The sequence below is a fragment of the Podarcis tiliguerta genome (genome assembly GCF_965153285.1).
Source record: "Podarcis tiliguerta genome assembly, chromosome: 1".
Taxonomy (NCBI): Eukaryota; Metazoa; Chordata; class Lepidosauria; order Squamata; family Lacertidae; genus Podarcis; species Podarcis tiliguerta.
In genome coordinates this window covers 51,135,749-51,149,354 of record NC_139534.1, presented here as the reverse complement: position 1 = coordinate 51,149,354, position 13,606 = coordinate 51,135,749, and the positions used below count along the sequence as shown (strand labels likewise).

At 46.5% G+C, this 13,606-nt stretch overlaps 1 protein-coding gene across 1 annotated transcript in view; it reads left to right on the top strand.

The window, feature by feature from the left end:
* PNKD (PNKD metallo-beta-lactamase domain containing) overlaps positions 1-7,588 on the top strand; it is a 33,503-nt gene extending 25,915 nt beyond the window's left edge. The window contains exons 6-9 of the mRNA XM_083431566.1: positions 705-868; positions 1,353-1,439; positions 1,635-1,750; positions 3,636-7,588. Coding sequence (XP_083287692.1) covers positions 705-868; positions 1,353-1,439; positions 1,635-1,750; positions 3,636-3,809 — 541 coding nt within the window. The 3' untranslated portion in view covers positions 3,810-7,588. The remainder of the gene's footprint in view (positions 1-704; positions 869-1,352; positions 1,440-1,634; positions 1,751-3,635) is intronic.
* The last annotated feature ends 6,018 nt before the right edge of the window (positions 7,589-13,606 follow it).

Sequence of the window (13,606 nt, the reverse complement as noted above, 5' to 3'; positions counted from 1 at the left end):
GAGCTCCCATTGCTCAGTCCTTGCTCCTGCCAACCTAGCAGTTCAAAAGCACGCCAAAGTGCAAGTAGATAAATAGGTACCACTCCAGTGGGAAGGTAAATGGCGTTTCCATGCGCTGCTCTGGCTTTGCCAGAAGTGGCTTAGTCATGCTGGCCACATGACCTGGAAGCTGTACGCCGGCTCCCTCAGCCAGTAAAGCGAGATGAGCGCCACAACTCCAGAGTCGTCAGGGGTCCCTTTACCTTTACCTTTAAACAGCCCATTGGGCAGAGGGGAGAAAAAAGAGAGAGAGAAAGAGAGGAAAAAAGGTGTGGCATCTGATAGATTATCGTGGCCCTTGACAGGGCAAACGTCCCCGCCACCCTAGCTCTATGGCAAGTTGCTATGACATTTTCGATAGGAAGCATTTGGCCAGTCAAGAACTGGGGTCCAAGTCTCCTCTGTGCAGAGGCATATCTAGGCTCTTTTGCACCATTGGTAAGGAGCTATATCGGCGCCCCCTCCAACGCTTGTGGCCCAGCCGCCCAGAGCAGTGGAGGAGCATGCAGACAGGCGGGCAGCCTCCTAGCCACGGAGGTATGATTTCTGTGCCCTTGGTGGGGGCCAACATCTAGGTTGGCCTATGGGCCATGGTAAGGTCTTCCAAGCTGGCAATATGGTTTTCCTTCCTCCTCATGATCACAAACCCAACTGTTGCATTCCAGTCCCCTCTCAGATAAAGAGACCATTGTGATAGGACGTCTGAACTTCAAGGCCCTCTTCACGCCGGGACACACTGTGGGGCATATGGTGTACGTGCTGGATGGCAAACCTTTCGAAGGGCCAGCCTCTCTCTTCTCGGGAGACCTCCTTTTCCTCTCCGGCTGTGGTAAGTCCATGGGGAAGGGGGATATAGGACAGCCATTGCTTCCTGGAACATATGGAAGCTTCTCCTAGGCACTAGAAGGCAGCAGCTGCACTTGTGCTCCCAGTGCTTAATTTGTGTGGAGACATCTACAACAAGCTCCAAGATAGTTGGTGGGAAGAGGAGAGAGGGGATTTGGTCCTCGTTTCTGGGAGGTGTGCAGTGTCTGTGAGAGAGAAGACACTCAAGGGGGGAAAAAGGTGTCAGAGGAAGGGTTGTAGCTCAGCAGTAGAACATCTGCTTTGCTTGCAAACGTCCCAAGTTCAATCCCTGTCTGAAACCATGGAAAGTCGCCATCAGTCACTGGAGACAATGTTGAGCTAGACAGATCAGTGGTCTGTTTTGGTATAAAGCAACTCTCCCTATGTTTCCGTCCGGCTGTGAGGAAGAACTTTATTTTTGTGCTTCTTCCCTGTAGAAATTAACTCCTTGTTCCTTAACCGTCCAGGTCGGATATTTGAAGGGACGCCAGAAACAATGCTGGCATCGCTGGACACGGCAGCTGATCTTGCTGAAGACACACTGCTTTGGCCAGGTAGGAGCTGGAAGAGCTGCACGGGCAGAAACAATGCCCATCTCCTTCTACGCTGGTCCTGAAGTAGGGAATGGCTGGTTGGGAATTAGAGGAGGTGAAGGCACTAGAGGGTCACTGGGAGTGAAACTCAGCAGGATGAATCCCTGCATCAGTGCAGCCCCTGTTGACTGCCTGCCCCTTTTCTTTTTTTAATAGGGCACGAGTATGCTGCAGAGTGCTTAATGTTTGCACGCCTTCTGGAGCTGGAGAATCCCGTCCTGGAGCAGAAGCTACAGTGGGTGAATCAACAGCGGGTTGAGAAGAGAAGCACGGTGAGAGGGGTGGGTGGGTGCATGCATGCATGCATGAGCTGCTTCTTTCAGATCAGCTGTGGTCCCTGTAGAATCAAGAGAGAATTGGAGAAATGTGGCCGGGGTGCGGGGTGGAATTGATGGATCTTGGAGTGTTCTTATAGATAAGAGACTCAGCCTGCTGGTGCTCTGTGTGTGTGTGTGTGTGTGTGTGTGTGTGTGTGTGTTTCTTTGTTTCCCTCCATTCCCCCCCTTCAGTTCCTGTGCATCGGGCACATGCCCACTTCTCCAAGGCCCTCTTTGTCCAGCCGCCTCCATCCACTGCAGATGCCATGGCATTCATCCAAGAGCAGCTTCCTGGCTCTCTTGCGCAGCTGGGTAACACCTGTCCAGGGAGTTTCCTGCCTCTGGCTTCTTAACTGCAGGCATCTGGTTTCTGATTTTGGTTCCTCCCTTCTGGACGTCTGGAGTGGGGTGGTTGTCTGGTGCAGAACCGGCCTGCGGAATGTGGCAGGTGGTACTTTCTTAGCTGGGATCTGCTTATCTGGGAGGTTGTGGGTCTCTTGGCAAATTCTTGCATACTGTGGTCTCTCTGCCTCAGTTGCTTGCTATTCGCTTTGCCTTCCTTTCTGTAAGATATAAATAGGTTGCTTTTCAGGTATCGCCAATGCATTAGACCTGGGGGAATTAACCACACCCAACCAAGTGTGCAAGTACACAGGCAAGCATGTGTGTGGAAACTCCATCCACAGTTTTGCTGGGCCCCCCCTGCCCCCCCCACCTCAGTCTCTCTTTCATTGTGATGTTCCTGTGCCTGTAATTGCTGCCCATTTTCATCATTGTTGCTTACCTAACTTTTAAATTCATTCTGGGTTCATTTCTGTTGCAGAGCTTGGCCTAGTTTCACCAGCCTTTGTATAGTATCTCTCTCTGCAGTTATCTGAGCCTCACCTTCATCTACTTGCCTACTCCTTCCATTGTTCCACTTACCCAGATTGTGAGAACAGGCCTTTTCGGTGGTGGCACCCCATTTTTTGAATGCTCTTCCCAGGGAGGCTAACCTGGTACCACCATTGCATATCTTTGGCCGCCAGGCAAAAACATTCTTTTTTGACCAAGCCTTTGGCTTTTAACTATCTATGGCCTTTAGAGTGGGCAGAATGTTCCGTGGTTTTAAGGTACGTCTGTTCTTTTGGTAAGTCATTTTGAGTTGCCATGACAAAAAAAGGTAACTAATAAATTTAATAAATGATAATAATAAATGTGAGCCATCTGTGCAGAGAGAAGTGGTGGCCTTTGCAATGCCATAACCTAACACCGAATTAAATTACATTTTTGAGTAGCAGTACTGGTATAGTGGAACCTCTGTTTTCGGGTGTAATCTGTTCCAGAAGACCGTTTGACTTTCGAAACATTTGAAAACCGAGGATCAATGGGCGGTTGGCAAAATCCATTGGAAAAATGGGAAAACATGCAGTGCAAGCCGTTCTGCTTCCAGGTTTCCGGGTTTTCGGCGTTCAGTTCCGAATCGTTTGTCAATGAAGACACTTGAGAACCGAGGCTCCATTGCAATAGTTTGGTTGGGATCTATGCAAAACATCACCAAGGCCAAAGCTGGCATGGCCCGATGGGGAGCTTTATGTTGTCTGTACTGCTTTCACATCCTGCAAAAAGCAACTCACAGGCCAAGATCAAAAGCATTTAAGGTCAAATTCGAAAGAGCAAAAAGGGCCAGGTATAAAGTTGAGGTGGTCCAATTTGCCCAACATGCCAAAGTCCTGGCCTCCCCTCCCCTTCATTCAAAGGAAAGCAGCAAACGCGAAAGCAGCTAGGAGGAGAGTTACTGCTTTGTGCTGCCCATTGTCCATGCTCACAGTGTGTGCCTGTCTCGTTCTCTCCCCTAAAGTGCCCTTCTACCATTGGCGAGGAGAAGCAGTACAATCCCTTCCTGCGGACGCACTGCCCGGAGGTGCAAGAAGCCGTGGGGATGAAGCGCCAAAGGGACGAGGACTGGGACAGCTTCCGGGCCCGGGTGCTGAAGGAAGTGCGGCTGCGGAAGGACGTCTTCAAAGCAAACTAGCAATCTCGGGTGGTGTCAGGCTGGAGCCACATGCAGGGTGTACCCACAGGCAGGGGCCAGGCAGGGCCTCTCTGCAGGGAGGAGCCTGATCACATAACGGGCTCTACTATGCTGATGAGGAGGGATCTACTTGGATGCTGATCTCTCACACAGTGCGAAGTGAAAAAACGGAGGGGTTCAGGCTCGTTTCTTGAGCTCCCCGTCCCCCAGAAGGTTTTGCTGGTGCTGCTGTTTATCCATGAGGCATGGCGAGTGGGACTTGCAGCCTTTCACCTGCAAAGGTGTTTGGTGGTGGATCCAGGTGTGCTTGGGTGGCTCCCTATCCCCTGCTGTTTTCAAAACACCTGCTGTGGGGGGGTGGGAGGGAGAAGTGATGGAGGAGTAGAAGGCAGCGCCTGGGATGATGAGATGCTGAAACGTGCATCTTTATTTTCAGAATGTGTGTATTTGTTTTTGAGTATGCCAGCCTATTTCTAGCTCAGGGGGGTCTCTTAGGTCACCTTGTAAGCACAATCCTGTCACTTTGTCCCCTCATCTGGAGAGGCAGGTGTACACATGTGAAACGGTCTTCCATCTCTCATCGAGCACATCAGGAGGAACGTTTGCCTCCCCAATATTCCTACTCCCCAAAACCAAAATCTTGGGCAGCTGAGCACTTTTTAAAAAACCATCTACATCCAAGGAGAGAAAGTGCCCTGCCATTTGGCCTCTTCAACTTGTTCCTTTTCTTCTGACTCCTGTTAATATAAAAATGTTTTAAACTTTCTCTCCAGTTGAGCCAGGTGAGCATATAAGTCCTTGCAGCTGGGCCAAGCTTGGATTTGTGCTCCATGTACTTGCAAGGCAGGTTTCCAGGCTTGTGGTGCACCTAGTGTTTCTCCAAGCTGCCTCTCAAAGCACAAGCTGTTACCAGGAATGCATAGAGTTCAGGCCAACAATGGCTGTGCTTCCCACGGGAGCAGGAGAACGAAGCCAGGGAGGCATGCCACCACCTCCTACCTCTGAGAATATGTTGCCAGTCCCCCATGGCATACACGGCTTTCTTCCACCGGCACCACATGCAAGATGTTCTCAAGGGAGATTGTACATTAATGGCTGTGAGGGTGTTTTTAACTGAAGCTCAGCACTGTGGCCATATGGTTAGTATTTATCTGTATATAGTTGAGTTTGGCTCCTGCTAGCTGAGTTTCTACTGTCTGTGAGTTTTATAGCGCAGGGTTGTTCTAATGAGAGGCTCAAAAGAGCGTAATCTCTCTTTTTTTTAATTCATTGGCGATGAAATAAAATAGCACGATAGATTATTTTGGAATCCTTTTTTTGTCCACTTCACATTTTAATGTATTCTCTATTGTGGACACTACATATGTTTGGCTCTATTTTGCAAAGACATGAAACAGTGGGTGGGTGTGTTTTTAAAAGAGACTGCTGTGAAATTTTAAGAGAACTGCTGTTTCACTTTGCACCTTCAGTTCTTCTGTCAAATGCTGAGGCTTTGTGGTGTCAGTAAAACAAAGCTGAGAATGGAGGCTTAACAATGCTGCACACGCAGTGTGCTTAACCTCAGGTAGGTGAAAAATGTGTTTCTTTTGCAGAGGCTCTCAAAGATCAGTAATAACTTTGAAAAAAAATATGCTTTGCACTGTGAAGTGAACACCTACACAGTCTTAACTCTGCAAGGAGGATAAAGTGTGAGTAGCTGATGACTGGATCATTGAGCCATCTCCTTTAGGCTGCAATCCTAAACACAGTGACAAGGGAGTAAGGCCTATTGAACAAAGAGGGACTTCCATCTGAGTAAACATGCCAAGGATTGCTCTGTATTGAAACATAAAAGCAAAGTATTGGCAGGAGAAGGCATTACCTGCAGGAAACCAGGCGTGGCAACAGATCTTGGAAGAATGGTGTCTTGAGAGCCTCATTTGAATGAAAATTGGTTCTCAAGACCTACCCAAGTTGTTCTGTTACAATAGATGAGTAATCTTTTTCAGCCCAAGGGCCACATTCCCTTAAGGTGCAACCTTCTGGGGGCCACCTTCCTTCCTGCTATGGCTGGGAGCAGAGGCAAAAGTGCGTAGAGCATTAGATCTGACTCTTTCACCTTTTGTACAGTAGGCTGCATTCTAGCCAGGCACAACCTGAATTCTCTATATTCTCTCTTCTCCCCCACTTGCTTCATCCTGGCAAGAAAGAAGCACCACCACCATTTAAAAACACATTCCAGCCAGAGGGAGAAATGCGAAGGAATGGAGGAGGTTGCTGATCAGGGCCAGTAAGGGGTATGGCCTTTGGAAGGTGGGTGGCCTGCAAAGAGCCCTGAGGAACAGATGGAGAGGCCGGAAGGGCTGCATTTGGCCCCCAGGCCTAAGGTTCCCAACCCTATCCAAGTCCCTAGCAGAGGGGCTGGGACAACCAGAACCACAGGATAGCTCTGCCTTCTCTCTGTGTATACATCAGTGTAGGCTAATGTCCCTGGATTCAGTGGAGCAGAATGTGCAGGCCAGTCGGAAATAAGTCATACTGAGTTCAATGGGGCCTACTCCCAAGTTAGCGTGTGTAGGACTACAATGGAAGGAAAAGCTGATGATGGGCGGTTCAAACCTTGGCTTCGCCAGGGTCTTTTAGTCGGAGAAAAGAAGTTTTATGCTCCTGGATTACATTTCATTCCTCTAGGCTTGCTGCTGTAACAAGGGCAGGTGCATAAGCTAGTTCACCCTCACTCTTTGCATGACAAGAGGCAGCATGAGGCCCATGAGTTTTGCTTGGTAATCGGTGCTCTCTGGGGTGGGGAAAGTGGCTTTGGTCACACAACCTTCTTGTCACACCCAGGAGCCTCTGTTATCTTGCCTTCCTATAGGAAGCCCATGTCAGGGAACTGATAATTCTAATACCAAACTCTCTGGAGATGCACTGAGATATGAAGCAGAGGAGAGGGTCTGGCTTGCCCAGGGGCGTGTAGCTGTCAGCTCAGTCAGGGATGCTGCTGGGCAACAAGGTGGTTGAGGGACCAGCAGCATCCCTAATGTTCTGTCTGGCTCCCAAGTGCAGACTTTCCAAGCCCATCCCAATATTAAGAGCTTTCTGGTAAAGGGGGTGGTGGTTCTGTGGACATAGGAACACGCAGACGCTCTACCCCCATGCAATGTACCTTTGTGCTGTGCCAAGTGCCCATTTGGGCACAGCTGAGGTAGGTCGTGCCTCCCAGCTCATCCAGCCAAGTCTCAGCAAGTCTTTAATGAGCATTCCTTCTGATTTGTTTATTGTGGAGGGCAGGTTATATGGCAATGAGCATTTGTCCTGAATTCATCCCGATTTCCTTGCAGCTTGTTTACATGTATTTCCCTTTATTTATTTGTTCATCAGTGCATTTCCTGTCACTTTCCAACCAGCAAAAAGCCTGGTGTCCTTTTTCTTTTTCAAAAAGTGGACTTGTTGCACTAGGACGACAATTGATTCAACCACTTTAAATGCTAAATAAAGCCTAATGTTTTGGTATGCAGCTGAACTATTCCCTCAAAATGCTGACAGTCTGGTGGCTCTGAATGTGATAATCAAAGGCAGGTGTGGGGAACCCTTTGCCCCCCAGATGTTGCTGAATTAAAACTCCCACCATTGGCCATGCTTTCTGGGGCTGTTGGGAGTTGTAGTTTAGCAACATCTGGAGGGCCAAAGGTTCCCCACACCTGATATAAGGGATAGGGCCCAAGATTTATGTAGCACACACTGTGATATTTGTTTGGATTTGAATCTCCCAATAAATTTTGGGCTTTTCTTGAGTTGTACATTGGTTTTTGCTTGGTTTCTTGAAAGAAATGTCATCTAACAAGCCTTTAAAATGCTGCTTTGGAGCGGAGAGGGGAATTGATGCAACCAAGCTTGTAGGAACTGGTAGGGAGCCCTATGGGTCTACTTGCCAATGCCCCTATTTACCCTGCGTTATCTTGAGAAGTGCGCAGTGACCCCCCTCATTGCACAACCTCCCCCCAAAGTCCAACTTCATTCTCCATTCTCCACAGTGCAGGATATAGAATGTGTGGGGAGGGAGACACCTTTCTAAAAAGGTATGTCAGTTTCATCCCAGAGAGTCTCTTTCTTCCTTCCCTTTTTAAAAACATGTTTCCAAGACATGGGCAGTGCAGCAGTGTTTCCAGCCTTCCAAAAGTAATCCACAAAACGCCGGGGACATTTCAGTACACAAGAGAGGGTAGATTTGTTAAAAGATCAAGGACGGCGGAGAAATGCTCTGCTGCTAAAGATCCAAAAATAAAACTGCACCAAAAGGCATAGGGGGATGTGTGTGTTGGATGTCACTGTTTCCATGCACACCAGCTGATAAGAGTCTTACAGCATGTGTAACACATCTTTGATGCAAGCAGCATTCTGAATTGCAATGAAAACATTAGCATTACACAAAACAGCATAAAGGGGTGGGGAGCTTTGGGTATCTTTTTCTGTTCTTAACAACAGAAGTTCAAACTTCAGGAAATGTGTCAGTCTCCCATGGCAGCTGATTTAAGAACTCCATTAATTTGAGGAAAGGCACTTGGATGCTTTATGACAGGACAAATTTAACATGTGCGTAAATCAATGTGAGATGGTCTTGCCCTTCCTCGGCTGTACACGTTTCCATAAGGCAGGTGGCAAAATGGCATGCTTGAATGGGCTGCTGTCTCTGAAAAGCTCTCACAGCAGGGAGAAGACTGAGCAACACTCCCTCACATATGCTAGATTTTTTTTGCAACACGGTGAAGCATTCAGATGTGTCCCCCTCCCTTTCTGCAAGATGACTTGGTACAGTCCAAGAGATGTTTAAAATGCTACTTCTGAGTAACACTTACACCATAAAAGGTATTGTCTGAAAGTCCTGTGTTGCTACACTCTGACTGAGTTTCCTAGTTCTGAGGCTTCTCGGTCTTTTGTCTTGATTACAGGAACTTACAAAACTGGCTGCTTTATACTGAGTTAGACCATTGGTCCATTAGTATTGTCTACATGGACTGGCAGCAGTACTCCAAAATTTCAGGCATGGGTCTTCCCAGCCTTATCTGGAGATGCCAGGGATCAAGAAGAGACCACCTTGGTCAGACCAAATACCTGACTAGTCCAGGGTCCTGTTCTCACAGTGGCCAACCAGATGTGTATGAGAACCCCAAAAGCAATCCTGAACACACCCCAACACACTCATTTCTTGTGATTCCTAGCCACTGGCTTTCAGAGGCATAGTGCCTTGACTCTGGAGACATAACTGCCATGACCTTGAGACTTTCTGTATGCAAATCCAGTGCCCTACATCTGAGCTGCAGCCAGCCTTTCCTGATCCTTGCTTCTGTATTTCCCACCTACATTGATCCCTCCCATCTTTCCTCCAGGGCGAGAAAGGACATGAAACTTATTATATTCTTGGTTCCTGCTGGGGAGAGATCAATGAACTCTCCCGAGACAAGAAGCCTCTCTCTGGAGGCCAAAACAGTTGCCAAGTTTCCTCATTTTCTCTCCCAGATGTTTTCCTCTTATATAAGCTGCTGACAACTGAGCTAAGAAGCCCTTCTCCGTAGGAATTTTGCAAAATGGTGTCTTGATGGATGCAGCAACCGCTGTTGACCTGGATTTCACTGTACAGTGGTACCTCGGGTTACATACACTTCAGGTTACATACATTTCAGGTTACAGACTCCACTAACCCAGAAATAGTACCTCAGGTTAAGAACTTTGCTTCATGATGAGAACTGAAATCGTGTTCCAGCAGCGTGGCGGCAGCAGGACGCCCCATTAGCTAAAGTGGTGCTTCAGGTTAAGAACGAATTAAGTACTTAACCCAAGGTACCACTGTAGTTCTGCTAGAAAACTGTCACGCCTACTCTGAAGGTTCGCTGTGAAGATCAGTCCGAATCAAAGAGCTGGTACTCACTTACCGAACAGAGCAGTTTCCTGAAAATCAGTACATTTTCATAAATCTTGGCTTGAGCTATACTACCCATCGGCCCCAGCACAGGCAATGCTTAAGGCTGATGGGAGTTGTAGTTTAGCAAGATCTGAAGGGCCGCAGGTTTGCCACCTCTGGCCTACATACAGTGGTACCTCAGGTTAAGTACTTAATTCGTTCCGGAGGTCCGTTCTTAACCTGAAACTGTTCTTAACCTGAAGCACTGCTTTAGTTAATGGGGCCTCCTGCTGCTGCCGCATCGCCGGAACACGATTTCTGTTCTCATTCTGAAGCAAAGTTCTTAACCTGAAGCACTATTTCTGGGTTAGCGGAGTCTGTAACCTGAAGCGTATGTAACCTGAAGCATATGTAACCCGAGGTACCACTATATGAGAGAGAGGGAAAGAGAGGCAAAATGGAAATGTTTTGCCAACAGGGAGATACTTTGCCTGAAGAATTTCCTTCCAGTCATTCCACAGTCTGGGGGGTGGAGGGCTTTGTTAGAATAATGGCTTGTAACCGTAAAGGCAGCTCACTACCCATATAAAAGGAACTCAGGCTCAAAAGATGCTACTTGGCTCTGTGCAAAGATGATAAGGGCTTTCATTCAGCTACAATAGTTTCTTTCCTCAGCTCTCCCATCACCACCCGGGCACCAGAAACGCAAACAAATGTATGAGAGGGAGAATTCTAGAAAGTGCAGCTTCTCCCCTTGCAAGGTACATGAGAAGCTAACTCGGGTGGATTCCTGGTTTCCAAGCATCTCTCAAAGGTTATATAGTGGCTCTTTTGCAGTCTGGTCCTGACAATCTTGGGAGGGCCAAAACCTGGGTCCCTTTGTGGTGGGTGCTCCATCTCAGGGAGCAGCCAACATTGATTTATCATATACACGGTAGTACATTTCTCAAAGAGATCAGTTTGCTTGAAAGGAACTTGAAATTGTACCAAAATCCTCCTTACAAGATGTTGATGGGGAGAGGATGCCACCGCGTGGAGGTTTTGTGTCTCTGCAGTCTTGGAAATGAATCCGATGGAATGAGTCAGCACCAACCGTGGGGAAGGAGAGGAGCTGTGATGTACATTTTCCTGTCAAGAGCTTGATCCTCCTTTCAAAATTTTGAAGGCTGAAGTTTAGGCTCTCCCTTCTCCCCCTAATTCTGGCTATTTTAAAATCCCAGTGAGTCAGGTGGCAAGGAAGCTACTAGAATTTGAGGTTTCCCTACATGTCCTAAGGCAGCTGGCCCCTTCCCAAGTTATCTTCATGCACAAAAACAAATAAAAATGTCACAACCTATGATGGATCTGATAATGTTCACGTTCATTTGAACTGCATTCCTAAATGTACAGCAATGGGACAGTATGGCTTATTTATCAGTTTCCAACCTCTCTGGGTTGCCATTGATCTCTTGTAAAGCACAGCTTTTATATTATATTATATATAAGAACATCATGCTCTTCTGTTTTAGTGGCTTGGCAGCCCATGACAAACGATTAATGGAAAACAATCCCAGCTTGAAATGGAAGTTGGATCATACATGTCCAGCTGTGGACAGTGTGTGCCACAAAGGGGAGGCGGGTGGGGGGAGATTCCGTTTTAAATTTGGCAGGGGGGAAAGAGGGACTGATCTCCTGCAGCTGTCTCCAAGAAGTAGCCTTAAGGAGATGCAAAGATGTCCTTTTGTTGTTTTTGCCGGGGGGGGGGGTGAGTGGGAATTGGATGTGTTGACATTAACATGGTCTTAGCCTGCCAGCCGGCCCTTGCTCTACCTTTTGTTTGTAAATTAAATCTATATGATTAGAATCACAATTTTGTCTCCAGCATTCTTTTCCTGCAAAGAAACTCACGCTAAGGTGCTTTATTGAAGTTACCAGCAGCTGGCAGATGTCATATTATAGAAGCAGAGAATTATAGAGTTGGAAGGGACGCCAAGGATCATCTAGTCCAACCTCCTGCAATGCATTAATCTCTACTAAAGCATCAATGACTGAAGACCATCCAGCCTCTGCTTTATAAACCTCCAATGAAGGAGACTCCACAACTTTCTGAGGGAGTCCATTCCACTGTTGAACAACTCTTACCACCATAAAGTTCTTGCTGATGTTTAGTTGGAATCTCGTTTCTTGTAACTTGAAGCCATTGGTTGCAAGTCCTACCTTCTAGAGCAGGAGAAAACAAGCTTGCTCCATCTTCCATATGACAGCCCTTTAGATGTTTAAAGGTGGCTATCATATCACCTCTTTACCAGGCTAAATATATCCATCTATCTCTCAACTATTCCTCATGAGGCTTGGTTTCCAGACCCTTGATCATCTTGGTCACCCTCCTCTGCAGATGTTCCAGCTTGTCAATATCCTCCTTAAATCGCAGCACTCAGTACTCCAGGTGTGGTCTGACCAAGGCAGAATAGAGGGGTACTATCACTCCCCTTGATCAGGACATTATCCTTCTGTTGCTGCAGCCTAGAATAACATTAGTTCTTTTTGCTGCTGCATCACACTGTTGACTCACATTAAGCTTGTGGTCTACTAAGACTCCTAGATCCTTTTCATATATATTGCTGGAAAGACAAGTAGTATCAATTTTACTTAGGGATAAACTACCAGTAGGATCCTGTACAGGCATTTTTTAACAGGAGGGGAAAGGTCAAAGCAGCTGTGGAGACCCTGAATCAGATTTGGGCCATGACTTTTACGGGAAGTGCATGTCGGATAAATAGCAGTGGTGGTGTGAGCAAGGGAGGAGGAGGATTTCAGCTGGGAAAATGGCAGTGTCCGTGTTTATAGCAGCCTTCATCAATCTGGTGCCCTCCAGAAATTTTGGACTACAACTCCCACATGGTGGCTGGGGCTGATGTGAGTTGTACTCCAAAATTTCTGGAGGCACCAGGTTGTTGAAGGCTAGTGTAAAGGATTAACTTCCTCTTCTGCAACTCCATAGCCCTGCTCTGTTTCAGGTTTCTCTGCAGCCACTTTAAGAAAAGAAAAAACAACAACTTCAAGAAAGCCAGTGGAAGGACTTATCATAATAGGGGCTTTGGCTATGATTAGTGGAGTGGTTTTAGAAGGAGTTTAGGTATGACTCAATTGCTCGCTCTTGTGATACCTTTCTGGCAACTGTTAAAAGACATTGTTTAGGAAAGTTTCCATGAAGAAACTTGCAATTGAACTGAGTAGAAGCCAGAATAAAGGCAAAGTGTGAGACACTAGACCCTTGACGGGTAAAAACATCAATAGTTGAGTCTCAGCATTAGTGTTTCTAAACATGTTTCTGGACAGAAATTTAGATCTTAATTACAAAGAACTGTTGAGTCATTTACTTTTGGCTGCACTAGCAGCTGTTGAACTGGAAGACACGTAAATGTTGACCAGTGGTACCAAAATGCTTTTGATGTGATTTTTTTGAGAAATTAACACACAAACTAAGGGTAGGCAGGGGCCAGAAGACAAAGGACTCATTCAATAAAAAATGGAAAGCGTTTACTGATTACACAAGTATAAAGGATAATGCCTGTCCTCTAGCCTTGCTATAGGCTACACTATGGATCTTTTGAAGTTACTTTCTGTTTTCATTTTGAAACCCTGTAAAGGAGAAAAAGAATAAAGATTATCAGTATGTATAATAATTGAGCTATCTTAGGCCTCATGTTAATATTCACCCTTTGCATTTATTTATTTATTTATTTCATTTATTTATCGCTTCAATTTGTATTTTCAAAAATGTTCAGTCAAGAAATGTAAAATAATTATGGTAGTTGACTTCTATCAAGTCTAAAACTCTTTTGGGAAGGAGCTTAAATGCTAAAAGAATTGCAAATGAAAGAGGCTCAGGCTGAATCCAATGGCATGATCAGCAGTCAAGGATGTTGGGAGTTGTAGT